Raw genomic sequence first — 20,214 nt, forward strand, 5'->3', positions numbered from 1 at the left:
ACCTCCAGCGGTCTGCATTCCACCAAGGAATTCTGACAGCCAGAGAAGCTCCTCCCACTGACTCCCCTTGGTTCCCAGGAGGAAGCCTGAGACACTAAGGGGCTGGGCTGGGATCAGAAGTCAGAGGCTGATGGGAACAGGTCAGGTCTCTTGTGTGGCCTGGAGACACAGGGGCATGTCCCTACTCTGGGTCCAGGAGCTGGAGGTGAGCCTGGGAGGAGAGAAGAACAGGGTGTGGCCCCGAGGTCCTCCCCGAGCAAACCTCACCCTATACCCCTCTCCGTGGGCTACACCATTTCACCCTGCTGCCCCCCCCCCTGCCCCCAGGCCCCAGGGCTGCCCACCCTGCCCCTCCATGCAAGATGTCTTTCTCCATCTAGAGTGAAAGGCTGGTTTCTGTTTCTCTTTGAGCCCCTGGGTCTGGGGCAGGAGAGCACCCTCTGGTCTCCAAAGGGTTGGGGAGAGATGGGCATAAATGGAAATCCTCACCAGGCATGGTTCAGCGGCCCATCATCCTGGCTGGCACGGAGCTCTGGGGACAGGTCCCAGGCCAGTGCGAATGCACATCGGACTAGTTACCAAGAACATTCATGCCCTTCTGACATCTTTCCAGCCCTGTCCCCTCCAGCAACAGATTCCTGGTTCTAACATGGAAGGCGAAGGCATATGTGGATTCATTTTTGATAAATTGATTTTATTTTGTTGAAAGTGTCTCTTGTGTAAAATGAACACCTATACGGGCTGGCTTAGGGGAGGGAGAAGTGCAGTCTTATGCCCACATAGGTCAGAGGGGGAGAGAATTCTTTAGCCCAGCTTCTCACTCCTTCATTGGCAAGGAAGGATGGCACTACTCACTTCACCTTAGCCCACTCAGGGGGACAGAGGAGCAGAAATGGTGGACGCTGAGGCAAAGGGGGGTGTCTTGAGGGGACACATGGCCTAGCGCTACCTTCAACCTTGAATAGAACCAGGGGATGCTCTGGCATGGGCGTGTTGGAGGCTGAGGATTGAGGTGGTTCTCAAGGCCAGAGGTCAGGAGCCAGGGTAGTAGCCAAGGTCAGAGGTCAGGAGGTTGGAGGTTGCTCTCTGGGGTCAGGGGGCAGAGATGGGACTGTTCCTCGGGGTCAGAGGGCAGGGGGTGGGAAGACTGTTCTCTGGAGTCAGACATCAGGACCTGGGAATGGCCTTCAGCCTGCACCATGCGCGCGGCTCCCAGGCTCTCTGAGTAGAGCTCCTGGTTCCGCTCCTTCCACCGCCGGAACTTCTCTCCAGTCAGCTCAGGGTCGCCCAGTACTTCCTCCAAGGCCTGCAGCTCCTGCAGCTTTGCCTGTGAAGAGAGTGGGGGCTAAGGGGTCAAGATCACCCAGGGAGAAGGGCAGAGCCCAAGCCCAGAGCTAACTCTGGAGTCCAGTGCTTAGAACCCAGCACCTGGCCCGGTCTAACACCAATCCTTTAAATTGGGAGTCCGGCTCTGGCAACCCAGAACTTGGCCCAGTCCACAGAGGAGCCCAGAGCTCAGGGCCAGGACCCAGAGGAGAATGCCCAGAGCCAGTCCTTCACCATGCCCAGTGCCCTCCAGCTGACCTTGAGTGTGCTCTGTAGAGCGCGCACGCGGTGCACTCGCTCGTTGAGCTGGGGGTCTCGGTTGCGCCGCATAAAGGAGCTCCGCCATTGTTCATGAGTGAGAGGCTGTGGTTGGCCCAGGAGGGACACGCCACCCTGCCTCAGCCCCCACACCATTCCTTCCAGTGCCCCTTCACTGTTGTCTGTGGGAGGGGGGAGCAGATGAGCATGAGCCCATCGCAGTCCCCACCGCCCCTGCCCCCCATCCCAGCTCCCGGCCCCAGCACAGCACCTGGTGGGGGGCCAAAGGAAGTCCGTGGGCCACCCTGAACAGGGGTGGCTGCAAGTAATGTGTTTCCATGGAGTGGACTCCACGCTTGGGCTGGACTGGGCTGCGGGCAGGGCTGAAGGAGAGAAGGGTGTCATTCTGAGCCCCGTGGCCTGCCATTTGCCCCCCCACCAGTCTCCTACTCACCGAGCCTGAGCGGGACCCCGCCTCATCATCAGGATCTTCTGCTTCTGTTTCACTGTAGCAGTCTGGGGGGAACAGGAGCAGCTGGGGAGCCCACTCAGCCTCACAGGGTTTTGGGAGGCCAGGGAGTGGGCTGGACCATTAGACATCCCAGCCCCCATTCCAGGAAGGACAGATGCTCAGCTGAGACCTGGTGAGACCCACCCTTGGGAGACACTCACCTTCCTCTCGGGGCAGGGAGGCCCGGCCTGGAGACTGGTACTTGGAAATGCAGGTAATAAGATGGCGCACCCACCTGTGGAGGGGCAAACGGGTCTCAGGAGTTGCCGTTTACTATATGAGCTTTTCACCCATATCATCTTCTCCCTTAATCTTTAGAGTGCTTCTGAGAAGTCTGAACTTTTTACTTTTTTATTTATTTTATTTTATTTGAAGCAGGCTCCATATCCAGCATGGAGCCCAACGCGGGGCTTGAACTCCCAACCCTGAGATCAAGACCTGAGCTGCGATCAAAAGTCAGACACTTAACCAGCTGAGTCACCCAGGCACCCTGCTAGGAACTTTTATTAACCCATTTTATAGATGATGAAACTGAGGCTTAGAGAAGTGAGTGCCTTGCCTCGCCACTATCAGAGAGCTGGGATTTGAATCCAGGCTCCCGAGCTCCCAAGCACTTTCGTGGAAACCCAGGAGGTCGGGGGGGGTGGCACTCACATGCTCAGATCCTCTAGGGTATCAGCAGCGAAAATGAAGGGCTTGTACATGTCATGGGTCAGCTGGAACACACTGCCAGGGGACAGAGGGGCCACGGTCAGGCTGTGCCCATCTGGAACTGGACTGAGAATCCCAGCTTCCTGCTGCCCCTCTCCCCCCACCCCCAATTCTCCCCACCTCTCCCTTTCTCGCTGCCCCCTCCCCCACTTGCCACACTCCGGGACTTAACTATTTTTTCTTCTGATCCTGTCCACTTTCCAGACTGTAGTTGGAAACATTGATGAGGCCCTCAGCCTTCTCGTCCTGGGAAGGGGGAAATCACAGCATGAGGGTCAGCTCGAAGGCCCAACACCCTCAAGGCCCAGTCAGGTGCTGAGGGTGGGGGAGGGGGAGGGTGTCTTCTGGGGTCTCCAACTACAAATCTCCCTGGGCCTAGAGCTCAGGACAGGAATCTGAGGTGGGGGCAGGGGTATGATCACGGGATGCCTTTGAGCCAGGAAAGGGGAACCAAAGATTTCCAGGCCAACAGCCATAAAGACAAGACTGCTTATACATCTGTTCTGTCCTCAGATAGACCGAAAGTTGCTTCACACCCTTGAGCTTTGCAAATGCAGCTCTCCCTTCCTGGTTTTTTCTCCTTTCCATCCGACTAACTCCCAGGCATTGATATCTCAGGGTGGACTGAGAAATCCACGTCTCCACTCTTCAGGCTGGACTGTCCACCTCCGCTGGGCTGCTCCCCATCCCTGGGCTCTTCCTTCATTGCGGCATGTGTCCCCTGAACTGTCCTCGAGTGTGTGTCCATCCTCCCCCCACCAGCCTGGAGGAGCAAGACCTGCCCAAGTCCTCCCTGTGTCCCTAGCACCCGGGTGGCTTAAAGCTGGGTACACGGTAGGCACCTGAACGTTTGTTGAATGAATAAACAGTTGAACAAATAGCCCATTGCGAGGACAGAATAACAGGAGGAAGAGAGGTGAGCAGAATAAATGTAATTCTTTCTGCACTGCCTGTGATACCCTTCCCAGACTGCTTTGCCACATATATTCGCTCATTTCTCTCCAAAGAGCATCCTTGTCTTACGGAAAGGGCTCAGGGGGGTCTGTGGCCTGCCTGTGACCACAGATGGAGCGGGTGGTGGAATAAGGACAAGACGCATGGCTTGGATTCACTTGCTGACCTGTGCTGGGGTTGGGGGCGGCGCTCACCTGGGGCTGCCGGTACCAGTAGAGCGTGTGTCTCTTGAGCACGAACCAGCAGCGGCGCCAGCGAGGGCCCATGAAGCCACCGGGCGCCTTGCGCAGCAGAAGCCAGCCATCACAGTCTGGCTGGCCCAGCTCTCGGCAGGACACCCGCCGCCGACTCAGCCGTGTTGCCACACCTGTGGGCGGCACAGCACGGTCTGGGTGATTAGGGAGCGGCGAGGCGTCCCGGACCCCCAAACCCACTCCCTGCCCACACCCCCACCAGTGTTCCCAGCTGATATTTCCTTTTTTTTTTTATGTTTTTAAATGTTTATTCAGTTCTGAGAGACAGAGACAGAGTGTGAGTGGGGGAGGGGCAGAGCAAGGGAGACACAGAATCCGAAGCAGGCTCCAGGCTCTGAGCTGTCAGCACAGAGCCTGATGCGGGGCTCGAACCCACGAACCGTGAGATCATGACCTGAGCCGAAGTCAAACGCTCAACCGACTGAGCCACCCAGGCGCCCCTGACTCTGCCCGTTTTAGAGATGAGGAAATGGAAGATCAGAGGATGAGCCATTGGCCCAAAGTCACAGAGAAGGTGCGAGGCCCAGGCTGGGAGCACGGGTCTGGGTCTGTCTGACCCCAGAAACAGCTGTTGACGAGAGTCTGCGTGGGAAATGGAAGGGGTGGTCTCGCCAAGCACTATAAACCCTTCTAAGAGCTCACATCGGGGGACCTCCTCCCAGCCAGGTTCACCTGTTACCTTTTGATTTCTTCTGACCCAGGACAGGACTCTGAAAAGACCACCAGGAGTTAGAGAAGGGTCTGGGGCCCGAGCCACACACCCCTCCTTGCCCAGCCCCCTCCCCTTACCTTGTCAGGGTGTTCTGGGGGTTCCTGAGCCATTGCTACCGCTGCTGGGAGTGTGGCGGGGGGTCCAGGGAAAGTGGGTAGGGATTCAGGGTCAAGGGAGGTAGAGTCTGTCAGGGAGGAGAGAGAGGAGCGTCCATGAGCCTAGTCCCAGGCTGGGCAGTGGGGTGAGGATGTTGGGGTCTGGGGATCAGAGCCAGGCCCCCCACATGCCTTGCCTGGGGCATCCGCCACCTGGCAGGAGTTTGAAGCTACCTGTCCCTGCAGGGCTGGGTCCGGGACTTAGGTTTGCAGTCAGGTCGAAGGCAAAGACGTCTTCGGACGGGGCCCTGGGGAGAGCAAGGGGAGATGAGATGAGTGAGTCCATGGCTCCCCTCCCAAGAATGTGCCTGCAGCGGAGCCCATTACCTGGGAGACTGTGGGGTGAGAGGCAGCGAGGGGATCCGCAGCTGTGGGGAGCCCAGGGCCTGAGGAGGGGTCTGGGAAACAACCAGAACTGGTGACAGAGCTGATGATGACGGGGGTCTGAAAGCAGTCTGTGGGCAGGGCTGAGGGACAGGTACCTGTGGGGGGTTCTTCGGTACCGGGACCTTCTTCAGCACTAAGCTGACCCCGGCTGGCTCTCGAAGCAGCTCCCTCACCACGTTCTTATGGGGCCAGCCCACCTGGGGGACAGGGCGGGGGCAGGGCAGGGACCCGGAGCTGATGGAGCTGGTCAGGAGGCTCTGGAGTAAGCCAACAGCGCTCGCCCTTGGCCTCCTGCCACTCCTCCCCCAGGAGGTCTCCATCAGCCCCTCTGCCTTGGGTCTCCCAAGGCCACTCTGACCTGTGGGAGCTGGCTCACTTAACGGGAGGCAGCTCCCACAACCCTGGTCTCCCCAAGGGACCCCCGGCCACCCATTCTGGGCTCTACTCAGTAGCCCCTTCACCTCCCACCGTGTCCCTCACCACCTCACTCACCACCACTTGCTCATTGACCTGGACAATCTCGTCTCCGGGCAGGATCTGCAGCCGGGAGTCGGCAGGGACCTGGTATGGGGGGTAGGGCTCATAGGCTGTGCTTGCCACGGGCCTGAAGTGGGCTCAGCTGAAGGGTAAGAGGGCGGCTGAGAAGAGCGTGGGATTCTCACCTGGGTGCCCACTTGGGACACAAAGTGCAGGCCGTTACTGGTGGTGTGGATCTCCAGACCCTGCCGAAGCAGAGGCTGCAGTTACTGAGGGTGTGGGGGAACTGGGGAGAGAGCTGGCCCCAGGTTGGCACTGCCCACCTCGCTGTGTGACTTTGGGCCTGCCACTCCTCTCGGGGCCCCTGCCTCCTTCTCCAGTGAGGGCCAGAGGGAAGCTGGTCTCCTGGCTAATGAAGGGACCTCCTGAAGGGACAGGGCAGGGATGGGGCAGGGCTGGGACCTCTGCTTTTCCCAACTTGTCAAAGATTAAAGCAGCAAAGTCCATGTCCTTTCCTCTAACCTGCCAAGTCTGCGACCAGGGTTAGAATTTGTTACCAGAGACCATACCAGCTGAAGCCCCTCAGGGTTGGAGAGAGCACTGAATGACAACGTGTCCCCAGGAGAGCTCTCTGGGTCTTTTTTTTTAAATGTTTTATTTAATTTTTAGAGAAATAGAGAGAGCATGAGTAGGGGAGGGTCAGAGAGAGAGGGAGACACAAAATCTGAAGGCAGGCTCCAGGCTCTGAGCTAGCTGTCAGCATAGAGCCAGACGCGGGGCTCGAACCCACGAACACGAGATCATGACCTGGAGATGAAGCCGGATGCTCAACCGACTGAGCCACCCAGGCACCCCTCTCTGGGCCTTTTTAATCGCTGTAGGGGGAAGGCCTTCCAGCCACAGGGTTCTGTGGAGTGCTAGAACCAAACCCGAGAGCCTGGACGAGGCCGCCGCAGGGTCAGAGCTCACCAAAGGATCATCCAGCGGCACACACTCCAGCACAGCTGTCTGCTCCAGAAGCTCCTGGGGGCTGCAGCTCAGGATGGTGTGGCAGATCCCCACCATGTGGCTACACTGGGGGAGGAGAAACAGGGTGTCCAGCCTGAGCCGCCATCCCGCCGCCACCCCTACTCCCTGCTCAACCCCACACTCACGATGCTCAGGACTTTGCTCTCCTTCTTGGCTGCTGGACTATCCTGGAAGCAGAGAAGGCAGCCTTCTGAGTGGGGGGCACTCTGGTTCTTAGACGGCAAGGTGGGCTTCCCACCCAGTCCCTCCCTGCATCCCGCATGCTGGCCTCCTCCCAGAACCACAGGGCCTCAGAGCTTTGGCTCCAAGGTCTCGTCCCCCGATGCCAGGCCTCAGAAGCCACCATACATGCCCTTCCCCACTCCACCCTCTCCCGAGAGTCAAACCTCCCAAGCTACCCCTGGCAGCTAGGAGACCCGAGGCCCCCATGGCCCCATACCCAGTGGCTAGGCCTCCCTTCTTCCTGTCTCTGCCTCTTCCCAACCCCCACAGCTGATCCGGTGCTGATTCATAGGTTATAAAAAACTCTAGCCTGATTTGGTCTCTACAGGCTGGGCCAAGCCTGGCCCCTGGTTCTTCTACCTCCTGCAAGGCCTGGCCCAGCTCTGCGCACAGCTCCCCAATCTTCTGGCAGGCCGAGAAGTCGTTTAAGTGGGAGAAGAGGTACCTGGCAGGGGAAGTATGGAGCAGTTAGGAGGCTGTGCTGACCAGTCAAGTCGTGGAAACACTCAGAGCCAGCCAGTCAGTTGGGGATTACATAATACTTCGTCTGATGGGTTTTGACTGGGGTAAAGGAGATGATGGATACGTCTAGTAAAGAGCTTAGCACAGGACTTATTTGTCAAGTGCCTAATACGTGTCAGGCCCTGTTCTAGGCACACTGATTACATCAATAATGATATAACTTCAGGGGCCCCCTGGGTGGCTCAGTTGGTTAACCATCTGACTTCGGCTTGGGTCATGATCTCTCGGTTTGAGTTTGAGCCCCATGTCGGGCTCTGTGCTGACAGCTGAGAACCTGGAGCCTGCTTCAGATTCGGTGTCTCCCTCTCTCTCTCTGTTCCTCTCCCGCTTGCACTCTGTCTTTCTCTCAAAAATAAACAAATGTTAAAAAAAAATGATATAACTTCAGTTGCTGTGAAGTGTCCAGAGCTCTGAGAACATACAACAGGGAAGGCTTCCCAGAGGAGGGGACATTTGAACTGGGACCTGTGGGGCAAGCAGCAGCCATTGAAGAGTGGAGAAGCTCTCTATGCAGTTATGACTGGGCAGGAACCCAGGCGTCCCAGTGCCCTGGCACTGACCAAATCACCTCTTTGCCCTGCTCCATGATATCTGATCAACAGCCACACTCTGTGCTTCTCTCCCAGGCCCTGGAGAGGGCCAAGGAGGAGAAGGGTGCCCTCACCAACCAGGGTCCTGGGAGGAGCCCGAGGTACCTGTTGAGCCAGAAAAGAAGGGCACGGGCCTCCTGCACCAGTTCCACAGCAGCACTGAGGACATCAGCAGGGGGCTCGGCACAGCCTTCCAGGTTGTCCTGGACTAAGCTCTGGAAGGCCTGCGTCCCCTCTAGCAACCCCTCCGTCAGGCTCTGCAGGTTCTCTGTCTGTAGCCCAGAGCTCTGCACCAGAGTAAAGGCAGGTTATCTCCTGGCAGTGACCAGTCCCCCATCAGCAACCCCCCAGGTGGGTAGAAGATACAGCCAGTGTGGCCACCGTTCACTCACCAGGGCTCGGAGCTGTTCCACCCCTTCCAGGATGAGCTCCTGGTGGCCCAGAGGCCTCACGGTCAGAGCCTCAAGGCTTTGGGGACAGAGCTGGAGGAGGTACTTGCCAGGCAGCTCCCAGTCCTCAAAGCAATATTCCTGCAGGGAGTCATCGAGGCCTGGAGGGAGAACAGGGGCTGGCCTGGAGGGAGCCGGGAGTGCCATGGCCTTTCAGGCCGCCTTTTCACTCCCACAAAGCTCTTTTCCCTCCCATCTGTTCCTCCCGTCAATCCGGGGACCAAGGCTGTGTTCTGCCCATTTCACAGATGGAAACTCAGCTACTGAGTTGAGTAGAAGAGTATAGGCTAGTGGCTCTCAAAGGGTCTCCAGAGCACCAAGCAGGAGTGGCGGCCTCAGTGGAGAACTTGTTAGAAATACACAACTTCTCAGGGCGCCCGGAGCGGGGGTGGGGGGTGGCTCAGTCGGTTAAGCGCCAGACTTTTGATGTTGGCTCAGGTCAGGATCTCGCAGTTTTGTGAATTTAAGCCCCACATCGGGCTCGGTGCTGGCAGCCCATGGAGCCTGCCTGGGATCCTCTCCCTCTCTGTCTGTCCCTCCTGCACCCGCACTGTCCCTGTTTCTCTCAAAATAAATAAATAAACTTAAAAAAAATACAAATTCTCAACCCCACCCCCTGAATCAGAACTCTGAGTAGGGCCCAACAGGTTGCATTTTAACCAATCTTCTAGGTGCTTGCTCAAGTCAGAGAACCACAGAGATGGAGGATAAGAGAAGTCAGGGAGATCTGAGTGCTAGCACTTGAGCAAGAAACTTAACTGCTCGATGCCTCAGTTTCCCCAGCTGTGAAATGGCAATAATAAAAGCACCTACCTTCTAATCCTGTGGGTATTAAGTGACATGATATACATCAAACATTTGGTTCATGGTAGACAGTAAGAGCCACCAGAGTATTGTCACCAGACTCTTTAGCCTGGTCTGCAAGGTCCTGTATGATCCGGATAGTAAGTCCCTGTAAGTCCCCGTAGTGCCACTCCTGGAATGCTCTTTTGCCTCAGGGTCCTCGCATGTCTTATTTCTTGGGCCCAGACTGTTCTAGCTCCTTCACTCCCCTTTTTAATCTAACCCTCTCCAGGAAGCCTTCCGTGACTTCCCAGGGTGAGTGGGAGGGCTCTTCTGCTCCCTGTGCCCCTGTGCCTCCACTAACACTTGCACTTGAGCATTGACCTCTCCTACTTGATCACCTTCCCTCAGGCTCTGGGCCATAAATAACTGTTTGTCCCTAACTCTAACCCATGTCTGGCACAAGACAGACAAGGGGGACCTAAAATGGGGAAAATATCTATGGAAAGCTTATTATGTGTTGAGTAAAATGTAAACAGCTTTACACATCTTAACACAACTGGTTCTTACTGAATGTAGGAATTAAAGACTATCGTTATCCCCATTTTATAAGTGGGAACACTGATTTTTTAAAAAAAGAGATTAAGTAGCTTGCTCACTCTTTGAAGGAATTCCTTCTGTTCCCAGTCAGGCTCCATCATGGGGAATGTGTCGCTGATAGCTCTCCTTCATTCTCTTATGTGACATTAAGAACACTGGACTAAGAGTCCATAAACCTGCTAGTCCCTGGCTACAGCCCCCGAGCCTCTTTTGTCACATACAGTGACCCTGTTGTGCTGCCTTCCTCCCAAAAGCCTCCTGCAATGAGGCACACATGCTAGGCACCTGCCATGAACGTCTCATTCCGTCTACTTCATGAGATCATTGACTTTCTGGTCTCATGGATAGAGAAAGTGAGAGCTGGTGAGTGCAAGGGCGCGGCCTGGAACCCAGCCTGTTCTGATTCCAGCCCTGAATCCGGGCTTTTCAGGGGCTGGTGGCCCTCAGCCTGCCAACAGTGTACTCTGCTCCCATCTGGAGGAAGAATGTCCGGGCTCCCCTCCCCTCTCCCAGCTGCAGTCCGGCCGGTTCTGGGGCTCACTGACCCTGGCCAGCATCTCCTCCCCTGAGGCTCCCAGGCTGGGGTTGTGCCAACCCCTTCGGTCTGCCTGGGGCTTCTCCCACTGGGAGCCTCAAGGTGGGGAGAAGGGAAAAGACAGGAGGGCCGGCCACATTCCAAAGCCTGAGCAAGTTACATCCTGGCTCAGCGCGTCAGTTTCCGTTTCTGAAAAATGGGTTTAATAACAGCCCACTGAGCCCTGGGGCGGAGGGAAGATGAAGGAGATTGAGTGGGCGTGGGCCGCCACCCTGTTTTCATTACCCTACCACCGCCTCCCCCACCGCCACCTTGGCAGCCCTAGCGATGCTGGGGCGATGGGTGACCCCTTGTGAGTTCTCGGGACCCCCGGGGTCATATCACCTATCCTTCTGCCTAGCACCGTACTGGATGGGTACAAGGCAGACGCTCTATAAATTACTTGTTGACTAACCGACAGACCTGGAATGTCCTTTTCTCCTTTCCTTTCCCGTCCCCGTGCCCCCCAAGCCCAGCCCTGCCCAGGCCCCACCCACCTCGTAGCCAAGCTGCCACCTTCGCGGGGGTCCAGGTCGCTACTGGCTCCATGGCCGAGACCGGCCCGCTGGGATCCGCTCCCGCCCGGTCCCGCCCGCGCAGGAATTTCCGCTCCCGGAGTCTGGCCCGGGGAGAGGCGGGGGCCGAGGCTGGGCTCTGGGCGGAGCCACCCGCATACCTGGGCCCATGTGGACGGCCAGGTGAGGCGCCGCGACAGCCATTGGCCCCCCCGCCTGTCCGCCTCCTGCCCCGCCCTTCTGGCGTCCTTAGGCACCGGGACCGCCTGACCCGGAGGCGGTGCCAATGGGGAGTGACTGGCGACTTTTGAGCGCGCCTGGGATCCCGCCCCAACCTGGATTGAACTTTAGGCTCCTCAAGAGTAGAACAAAACAAAACAAAACTGCATAAAGGTGAGCAGTGAGCTCAGCAGCAAAGTACAGAAGTTCCAGAGCCAGAGCTCTGGCTGCAAATGCCAGCTGTGCGGCCTGTTAGCTAGGTCACACACACACACCCGGCAATACAGCGGTTTCTCTGTTAAATGCGCTGCTGTGCAGAGTACCTGCGTTAATAGCTCTAACTAAAATTTTTAGAACAGGGATTTTTAAACCCTCTCCCCTCTTCCTCCCGTTTCTGCACACAGACGCTTTTGGCCATGGACCCTTTCTCAGAATAGTGCCTTTTGGAAGCATTAAAAATGCTGAAGAGGGGCATCTGGGTGGCCCAGTCGGTTAAGCTTACGCCTTCAGCTCAGGTCATGATCTAGCAGTTTGTGAGTTCAAGCTTCGCGTTGGGCTCTGTGCTGACAGTTCAGAGCCTTGAGCTGCTTAGGATTCTGTGTCTCCTCTTCTGTCTGCCCCTTCCCTGCTTATGCTCTGTCTCTCAATAATAAACAAATGTTTAAAAAAATTTTTTTTAATGCTGAAGATTACAAGGAAGGTAATTATAACCAAAAGTTATAACCTGAGTCAAAGTCTGAGCCACCCAGGCGCCCCTAAATTTTCCTTTTCTAACGATATCAGCTAAACGGTGGGGGGTAGTCTTTGACTCACCTTTCCACACATATTTATCAGTTAGCCACTAGAGGGAATCAGGAGAGTAATCAAGAAGCCTGGGTTACCGCTGTAAGAACAGGTGGATTTACCATTTGGTCACTGACCTTCTACGGAGCTCAGAGGTGCCCAATCAATGGCAGCTATGTCGCAGGAGTGTCTAAAAGAGTATGATTTCTTGGTGGGTTAATAACTATCATGACTTTGAAATAGTTATGAGCATATATAATGTTGAGATATTTGCAATAACTACAATTTGATATAAAAATATCTGTGCTTTCAATTGGTGACAAAGCCATAGATACTGCTAATACTTCAATCCATATAGAAGGAAATGGTAAATTTTGGTTACAGTTTAGCGAAAATATATCATTTTTTCCTACCCAAGTTTATGGGCCCTCTGAATTCTGAATCCTAGCTTTTCTCTTAGAACAACAATCTGCAACATACTATTTGTAGTTATCACCACCACCACCATCCCAGGCCGGGAGACTCCCAGGACTTTGGAATCAGACAGAATCAGTTCCATTTGCTGTGTGACTGAGCCCAATCTTAAGACCTCTCTGAACTGTTTCTTCCTGTCTAAAACAGAGACACTTAGACCTTAGTGCTGTGAAATTTCCTTAAAGTATTTAATCCATCAAATGGGATAGATCTGAGTTATTATGGCTTTAATCCCATGGAGAGGGGCCTAGGAAGCCTTTCCAGGGTGACTTCCCCTCTGTCACTTTGGAATCCCTACCAGTGCCCCAATCCCCAGCCTTCAATGTCTGAGATGATCTTGCCCCAAACTCCAAATTCTGCACTTGGCCTATGGATGGCCCCCATAATGTGTTTTGGTTGCCATCATTTAATAATTTCACATACAAATGGAGTTCTCTGGAACTTGGCCAGTGCCCCTGACCCCTTCCTACCATTTTATGTGGCATAAAACAAGAATGCAGATTGTTATCTGCTTCTTTCAAGGTCCCCGAGGGTCCCTGCGAGACTTGCCTCCTCGCTGGTGAAGCGGCAGGCTCCCATGTGTGACACAGCCCTCCCCTCTCTGCCTTTGTCTTTTGCCCACCGCATCCTCACACCCTGCGCTGCATGTGACCTTCCATCACTCCTCCATGTTTGCCTCTTCCTTCAACAGCCTCCCTGCGGTGCTCTGGGGAAGCCCAGGAAGACACACACCTGTCTCCGTCACCCCGGTTTCATCAAACACCTACCCCGAGCCAGCCTGAACAGGGCAGAAACAGACAGGAACTCACCACTTGTACTCACATGTGCCCTAAAAGGATTGGGGGCCTGACACCCAAAACACTGCCTTTATTTTTAAAAAATCTTTATTTAAGTAGTCTCTACACCCGATGTGGGACTTGAGCTCACAACCCCAAGTTCGAGTCGCATGTTCTTCTGACTGAGGCAGCCAGGAGCCCCACATAACCCTGCTTTCATTTTCTGCCCCCAGCACCTGACAGGGCTAGGCAGTTAAGGGCAGAGTAAATGGTACCTTCTATTTTAAAGGTAGTTTTATGAGTTTATCAAAGTTACTACCGCATCTTTGTTGTAAAATATTCAAAGGTTAGCAGGAGGTCATTATATCTCTATTCTAGGCCCAAGTGGGGACCACTGTAAAGTTTCCCTTCTCTGCATATGCAGACACTCTGCATACTATTCCAAAAATGTGTTGTGGTCGTTTCTCATTTTATGAGATAACCAATACCCAATGAAATAACACATGTTAAGTGCCTATAATACCGCCTGGCACAGTTGGCTATTTTTTAACATGCCATGGACAGCGCTCGTAATCAGTATATGCTAATCTCCTTTTATTATGGTCCCCAAGCCAAGAATAGGAAAGTCCCTGCAGGAACTTCATCTTGTAGAAAGAAGTGATATGTGCCCTCTCCCAAGGTAAGGGGCGCCGATGTAACAGAAACCAAGTGAAAGGCTTCCCAATGTTTAGGGGGACAGGGGAGGGCTAATAAGGCACCCTGCCCCTCCTTTGCTGAGGGCTGACTGGTGATACCCAGTCATCTGAGGAGTAGGGATAGAGCCAGGACCAGGGCTGGGGAGACCCTCCCAGGACCTGGTCCAGTCGAAGACTCCTGAGCGCTGCCAGACAAGGCCTCTCCTACCCTATCCAGCTTGGCCTCCCTGGTGAGTGGGGGAGGTGCTGCTCAGGCCTGATGCTGATCTCTCTTGACAGCTGCTCCTGAGGCTGGCAGGATGGGCAGGCGGGGGGAAGGGACCAGATTTAAAGGTTCAGCTGCCCCGCCCCCTGCCAGACCTGGGAGAGCAGACGCTGGTGAGCATCCTCTGAGGTATGGCTCCCAGGGATAGGAGAGGTCAGAAACCTCCGTGCCCTGATTTCCACTCCTAGGTATGAGGAACACCACCACTCCTCATTCCTGCTTCTGCCCTACAGGCTGCCAGGGAGACCAGTGGCACCCACCATGAGATTTCGACGCCTGACCCCTGGCTACTTCCGGGTGCTACAGGTAAGTCCCGCTAACCTATGGCGTCTGGCATGGACCCCCTCTTTCCCCTGCCATAGCTGGGCTAACACCCCCAGCATCCAGGCGGTCACGTTTCCTGCCGCCTGAGCGGCCAGGGCCCAGATAGGCAGTGAAGCGAGAGGGATTGGGGTGGAATCTCCCTGGGGCAGCAGTGGCATCCGTATCTCCTTCACCCAGCCGTACCCTCTCAGCTCCTTCCCACCCTCCGTCTTCCCAGAAGTCTCATCTGACCCCTCAGCTGGACCCTCTGGTTACCTCCAGATGCAGATAGCTGGGGAGCTGAAAGCAGAGCCCCGGAGTCCACTGGCTGGGGTTGTGGCTACACTGCTGGCTGTCCTCGGACTGGGCTGCTCCTGCTATGCTGTCTGGAAGATGGTGGGGCAGCGGCGGCCGCCACAGGCCTGATGACAAAAGTAGGCAGCCTCTGGCCTAGGGCCTGGGGGCGGTGACTCGGTGGGGGGCTGCAATCTCGGGAGCCCACTTCTTCTCTGAGGGTCAGTTCCTGATCTTACCTCTCCCCTCCATGGACCTGGGCTCCATCTGGGGGCTCCAGCTCAGATGCCAGGAGCCCTGAGGGAAAGCAAGGCTGTAGGTTCCAAAGCTGGATCAAGTCAGGGACAGACACCCTATGCTCCGTAAAGAGTAACAGAGAAACCCCTACAGGGCAGGCATTTGGAGGAGTGGCCTGGAGACTAGAGAGTCAGAAACAAGTCCTCTGGATCCAGTTCCTTTATTGGGGATGAGAGCACCCAGAAGAGGCCATCCACTCCCCAAACCCAGGGCCAAAGTAGGTTAGCGGTCTCTCCCAGCCTAGCCCCTACATCTCGGTCCACGGGCAGCTCCCCTGCCCTGCAACATCAGGCCGTGTCAAGAAGTTGTGTCCATCTCAGGGACCTCAGTGGATACTTCCGTGGGCACTGCCAGCCGCTGGGGGGGCACGTAAGAGCCCATACCCGCTGCCCTTTCGGCCTCCTCCTGACTGTAGGGCTCCACGCTCAGCTGCTTTAGCCTGGGAGAAAGAAGAGTGACAGTCGGGAGCTGACCAGATCTGCAAGCCCTGTCTGCCCAGCACCCGTCCACCAATCCTCTCCTTAATCCTTCGTACCTTTTCTTGTGGTCTTTGGATCGGAAGTGGGTCTTCAGGGTGGAGGAATCGATGAAGTACCTCCTGCAGGGATGGGAGGTGGGTAAGGAGGAGAGTGAGGTGACGCATCTCAGGTATGCCTATCTCCCTGACGCGAGGCTCGGAGCCTGAAGTGATGGGAGGCCAGCAGACCCCGGGCGTCCTGGGGCCCGGACCTCACGTCCCCGTCCCGTCCCGCGTACCCTTCTCCTCCCCAGGCCAGGCCCGGCCGGGACTCACGCGCAAGCCAGACAGCGATACAGGCCGCCTCCTGGCAGGTCGGGGTCGGGCTCAGAGCCCAGGCCTGGCCGAGACCGTGCGGGAACCTGGGGCCGCAGCTCGCGGTGAATCTCATCCAGGTCCGGCCGCCGCCGCTTTGCCTTCATCTCGCGGGCCAGGGAGTGGGCTCGGTGAGCACCGGTCCGACGGGAGCGACCCATGGCCGGTGACTGCGGCGCCAGGGGGCCCAGAGCCGGGTCAGGCGCACACGTGTGGACGCTTCCGGATTGCTGGATGACGCCAAGGACGCTCGGGGGCGGAGCAGGGTCGTCCCGACTGCCTCAGATGACGTCTCTCGCGCAGGCCGCCTCTAGAGCGCCCCCAGGCGGCGGCCGACGTCAGAGACGGAGCGCCGGGCGGGGCCCAAAGCAGCGGGTTCCGCCAGGGCGAGGCTTTGGGCGGGGAGCTGCTGGGTGGTGCGTGCCCCCAGGGGGCCCCGCCCCCTGACCTCCAGTTCCTTCTGGCCTCACCAGTTTCCCTTGGCACTGTCACCCCTGCTTGTTCCCAGATCTTAGACTCCACGGTCAGCGGGGGAGGGAAAATGCTTCGAGCGTCTCTGGGAGGCACTGAAAAATGTCTGTGATGTGAATAAATGAATTAATGAATGAGAGTGAGTAGGTTTGGGATCCTGGCCCCCACAGGGACTCCTCTGGTTCCTGACAAAGCGCTCACCACTTCTCACCGTTCCCCAGTTATTCCCTTGGGTCTCCGTCCTCCGTCCACCCCAAGTCAACTCCGTGAGTAAGGAGTGTTCCTCCTCGGCGAGCACAGTGCTCAGGCATCTCCTCAGACTGCACGGGGTCAGCAACTCTCGCAAGAAGTGGAAGGGCTGGCAGAAGCACCTCTTATCTTTGCCCTCTTTCTCTGAGTCCTGGACTCCCAGGCGTGGGCTGGCAGCAGAGGCAGAGATACAGCCTAGGTATTTTGTGCTCAGAGTGGGGAAAAGGCCAGAGAGCCTCTCCCAGTTCATCGGAGCCTGGTGCCTTCCTGGCGGACCAGAGCAGCTCAGCAATAATTCAGGGACTCCAGCTCTTTGGAACCTGTTGCCAGGAAACAGGGAGACATGCACGTGCATCCCTGGGGAGAGGAATCAGTTTTCAGGCCAGACAAAGAAGGGAAATGTAAGCCCAGGGTGCCAGCCAGGGGTTTGGGACCTCCCCACTCCAGTTCACAGCCGAGTTGGGACATAGGGCAGGCCCTGCTGAGGGCACAACTGGTATGACTACCATCACAGGGGCACCGGGTGGGTCTTGGGCCCAAGGACTTTATAAATGGACTTTGTGAATGGAAGCAGATCTTTTGGGAGCCATTCCAAGAGATCAAATTCAAGTACCCCTAGGGTCAGGAAGCAGGCCACCACGGAGAGAGATGTCTTCATTATTCTTGGCCAATATGGGTCAAGACAAGGGGCTGAGGCCACAGAAGCCAGCTCTGTCCTTCCTCCACCCCAGACTCCTCTGGATCAGTTCACCTGTTTGACAGTGTGCCAGCTAGGGAGGTTGGTGCATCTTTAATGAAGTCACCTGATCCCTGGGACAGGCTCTTGGCCTCTCCAAGTTCCTGGAGCCAGACCCGCTGGGTGCCCACTGAGTCACTGCCTTCCTGAGCTTGGGTGCCAGGTCTTTTTCCCTGCAGCTATGAACCAGGCCTTCTGGAAAACCTACAAGTCCAAAGTGTTACAAACCCTCAGTGGGGAATCTGAGGAAGAGCTGGCAGAGGAGGTGGGTACTATCCATGCTTGTTGGGTGGGTCATGGGCAGAGAGAGCAAGGAGTGAGAGATACAACGAAGAGCAAGGGACAGGCTCTGTGGGAGGAGGCACATTTGTCCAGAACCAATGGGCACATTCAAGGATGACAAATGGCACGGCGTGGAAAGCCAGGCTATTTAAGAAAGCGAGGAAGAAGATTTGGGGGCCACTGGAAGAATGGTCATTGTCTCCAAAGATGGACTCCATCTTCAAAGATGGCAGCCAAGGGCTGCCACATGGAAGAGACCAGGGGGCAGTAGCCACATGGGGTACATGCAGCATGATACAACCTTCTAATGGGCAGAGCTAAGCAAAATGGGGATGGCTTGCCTGGAGAGGAAGTGGGGCCTGTGGTCCTGGAAGTAGAGCTTGCACTTAAGAGGGTCACTGTCACGGCATCAGGTCAGAGCCAGGCTTGGACCATGTTCTGACATTTAAAAACCTCAAAAAGGCTCTGAAACTGGGAACAATCTTACATCTAGAGGCCGTACTAAGTAACAGTGTGCAAACTGATGTGGCAGGGGCAGGAACTAGTTCTATAGTGTGTGAATAACTGTATGTCTAGACAGGCTGGTGTCCAAGGAAGGGCTCGTGTAGGACTATCTGGATCAATATTAGGACTGGGGTCCATATAGAATGCCCCGGGAAGTCGTATGTGTGAGTATGAACGGGATATAGGTATTCTCAGGTGTGTATATTTTGGGCGGAAGTCTCTTTCTGTTTGCCTCTGTGAAGGCATTTGCAGCTGTTATGTTTGTAGGGGGTGTGTGTATGTGTGTGTGTGTGTGTGTGTGTGTCTGTACATCTCCATCTTCCTGTCTGTGGCTGGTGGAGAGGTTCAGTGTGGCCGTACAAGGTGGGCCTTGTATAGGTGCCTCACAGCACGAACACCTCTCAACAGGTGAAGGGGTATAGCCATGTGGAGGCATGCTCATGCACAGGTGTGTGTCTACATCAGCATGCATGCCCTTGTCCACACATTTTTGGGTGTGTGGGGCTATGTCTCTGGGTGGTCAAGTATGTGTGCTCAAGGGTGCGCACAGATATTTACTATACAGGTGAGCTCTGTGACTGGTGACTTTGTGTATAGGTACACCTTATGTATTTATGGAGGGTGTGATGGGACCAGATGGGTGTTTAGGTAGGGGAGTGGTGTGTACATATCAGGCTAGCAGTGGGGGAGGGAAGTCCCATTCTTCTGTGGCCTCTCTCATGACTGGAGGGGTCTTGTGTCCCAGAAAGGGAACCCAGCGTTAGTGGAGTCTGAGCTGGCAGAGCCTACCGAAGAGGCTTTCCATCCCGTGTCACAGCTGGCCCGCCGGGTGAGTTCTTCCTTCTTTGCCCTGACCCTGGGGAGTCCGGAGGACACTGCTGTGGAATCCTGGGAGGTGTTGCTATGACCCTTCCCTGACTCCCAGCCCCTTCCTCCTAGGTTCAGGGGGTCGGGGTGAAAGGTTGGCTGACAATGTCGTCTCTGTTTAACAAAGAAGATGAGGACAAGCTGCTGCCACAGGAGCCCTGTGCTGACCAGTACGTGTGTTGGTGGGGGCTGGGATGGGCCTGGGGTCTCCCTTCTCCCTCGTCTTTTCCTTCTGGTCTATTTGTCTTTCTGACCAAGGAGGGAAGGAGGAGGGGCAGCCGCTGTTTCAGTTTCTAGATGAGGTTAGATCTCAGGTGAACTTCAAGAGCTGCTGGGATTGAGGTGCTAGAAGGTATTTTAGGCTCTTTCTCCCCATCCACATGGGAGGCCTCATCTCCCTACAATCAGGGAACAGAAGAGAGAACCTTTAGGTGCTTGGAACAGAGGGTGGTCCAGATCAGTGGTTCCCAATACCCTCATCCTCCTAAGGAGTTTCTTTCTCCCCTAGGGTCCCCCTGACCCATCCATCTCTCCAGCCCCAGGGTTTCCTTTCTCTCTCCTGGCGCTCATCCCTTGACCCTCCCAGAGCTCCAACGCCCCTTCCTTAGACCTGTGGCTCCCACCTCAAGCCTCCTCACTGTTCCTTGACTGCCCTTCCCCTCCAGGCTACCTCCCCAGTCCTCCTCCCCGCTAAGCCTCAGATCTAGGCCTTTCTCATTCCCCTGGGTCGCCCACCCGTCCTTCTCTCCAGGGCTCCCTCATTTTCCTAGTCCCCCTACCCCTGCACCCCAGAACCTCGCCCCTGTCCCCACCCTGCCACTTTCCCCCAGGGCTGCAACCTAGGCTTCGTAGACCCCTTCTCGAAGAGTCTGACCCCGCCCCTTTCCCCGGAAAGGGACCTGCACGGGGCCTCATTCCTCCGGCTAACCCCGCTGGGCCCCGCCACTCTCTCCGGTCCACTCGCACAGCTTTCCGGACCCGGCGCCTTCCCTCCTCTCCCCGAGTTCCTTCCCTAACCCCCTGGCCCTTACTCTCTCCCCAGGGATCTTGGTCTCGGCCCCATCTTCCCAGACCCCTCCCCTAATCCCCTGACCCTGTCCCACCCCGGACCCCTTACCCTATGCCTCTGAGCCCTCCC

At 56.0% G+C, this 20,214-nt stretch overlaps 3 protein-coding genes and 1 long non-coding RNA gene across 7 annotated transcripts in view; 2 read left to right on the plus strand and 2 right to left on the minus strand.

Annotated features, from left to right (window-relative positions):
- Positions 1–33: 33 nt before the first annotated feature.
- On the plus strand, positions 34–708 carry LOC115298690. The gene is made up of 2 exons (XR_003911831.1): positions 34–205; positions 493–708. It is a non-coding gene; the product is annotated as an uncharacterized LOC115298690 (long non-coding RNA).
- Positions 670–11,187, minus strand: CNKSR1 (connector enhancer of kinase suppressor of Ras 1). Of its 3 annotated transcripts, XM_029947727.1 has the most exons (21): positions 11,012–11,187; positions 8,501–8,658; positions 8,214–8,395; positions 7,357–7,441; positions 6,900–6,941; positions 6,715–6,819; positions 5,931–5,990; positions 5,761–5,829; positions 5,364–5,465; positions 5,209–5,279; positions 5,056–5,129; positions 4,804–4,910; positions 4,694–4,724; positions 3,955–4,127; positions 2,979–3,052; positions 2,750–2,821; positions 2,257–2,330; positions 2,039–2,100; positions 1,856–1,967; positions 1,585–1,766; positions 670–1,327 (listed from the first exon to the last, which is right to left on the minus strand). In XM_029947727.1, the coding sequence occupies exons 1-21, from the start codon at positions 11,061–11,063 to the stop codon at positions 1,058–1,060; spliced, it is 2,157 nt and encodes a 718-aa protein (XP_029803587.1). In that variant the 5' UTR covers positions 11,064–11,187; the 3' UTR covers positions 670–1,057. The 3 variants fall into 3 exon arrangements, with proteins under 3 accessions (XP_029803587.1, XP_029803589.1, XP_029803588.1); XM_029947729.1 differs by lacking the exons at positions 7,357–7,441; positions 8,214–8,395; positions 8,501–8,658; positions 11,012–11,187 and adding an exon at positions 7,442–7,488; XM_029947728.1 differs by lacking the exons at positions 7,357–7,441; positions 8,214–8,395; positions 8,501–8,658; positions 11,012–11,187 and adding an exon at positions 7,214–7,265.
- Positions 11,188–14,471: 3,284 nt separating this feature from the next.
- The window catches only part of C8H1orf232 (chromosome 8 C1orf232 homolog), a 6,248-nt gene continuing 505 nt past the window's right edge, over positions 14,472–20,214 (plus strand). The window contains exons 1-3 of one of the 2 annotated variants that reach the window (XR_003911844.1): positions 14,472–14,547; positions 14,827–14,978; positions 18,955–19,037. Coding sequence is in view for 1 of the 2 variants with exons in the window: in XM_029947814.1 (XP_029803674.1) it covers positions 17,605–17,688; positions 18,955–19,038; positions 19,149–19,246 (266 nt within the window). In the remaining variant the exon portion in view is untranslated. Of the gene's footprint in view, positions 14,548–14,826; positions 14,979–17,604; positions 17,689–18,954; positions 19,039–19,148; positions 19,247–20,214 lie in introns of those variants that run through there. The other variant, XM_029947814.1, reaches the window with a different exon arrangement.
- Positions 15,280–16,228, minus strand: ZNF593 (zinc finger protein 593). Its single transcript, XM_029947815.1, has 3 exons — positions 15,929–16,228; positions 15,671–15,733; positions 15,280–15,574 (listed from the first exon to the last, which is right to left on the minus strand). Exons 1-3 carry the CDS (start codon positions 16,126–16,128, stop codon positions 15,433–15,435), a joined length of 405 nt encoding a protein of 134 aa, XP_029803675.1. The 5' UTR covers positions 16,129–16,228; the 3' UTR covers positions 15,280–15,432.

This window comes from Suricata suricatta, chromosome 8 (genome assembly GCF_006229205.1).
Source record: "Suricata suricatta isolate VVHF042 chromosome 8, meerkat_22Aug2017_6uvM2_HiC, whole genome shotgun sequence".
Classification (NCBI taxonomy): Eukaryota; Metazoa; Chordata; class Mammalia; order Carnivora; family Herpestidae; genus Suricata; species Suricata suricatta.

Coding starts and splice junctions, on each gene's coding strand:
- CNKSR1 (XM_029947727.1), bottom strand. CDS start 11,063: ATGGAGCCAGTAGCGACCTGGACCCCCGCGAAGGTGGCAGCTTGGCTA. Junction 1,968..2,038: donor CGGGGTCCCGCTCAGGCTCG/GTGAGTAGGAGA, acceptor TCTCTCCTTCAG/CCCTGCCCGCAGCCCAGTCC. Junction 1,767..1,855: donor TTCCTTTGGCCCCCCACCAG/GTGCTGTGCTGG, acceptor CCCCTCCCACAG/ACAACAGTGAAGGGGCACTG.
- ZNF593 (XM_029947815.1), bottom strand. CDS start 16,128: ATGGGTCGCTCCCGTCGGACCGGTGCTCACCGAGCCCACTCCCTGGCC. Junction 15,734..15,928: donor TATCGCTGTCTGGCTTGCGC/GTGAGTCCCGGC, acceptor CCATCCCTGCAG/GAGGTACTTCATCGATTCCT. Junction 15,575..15,670: donor TCCAAAGACCACAAGAAAAG/GTACGAAGGATT, acceptor TCTTTCTCCCAG/GCTAAAGCAGCTGAGCGTGG.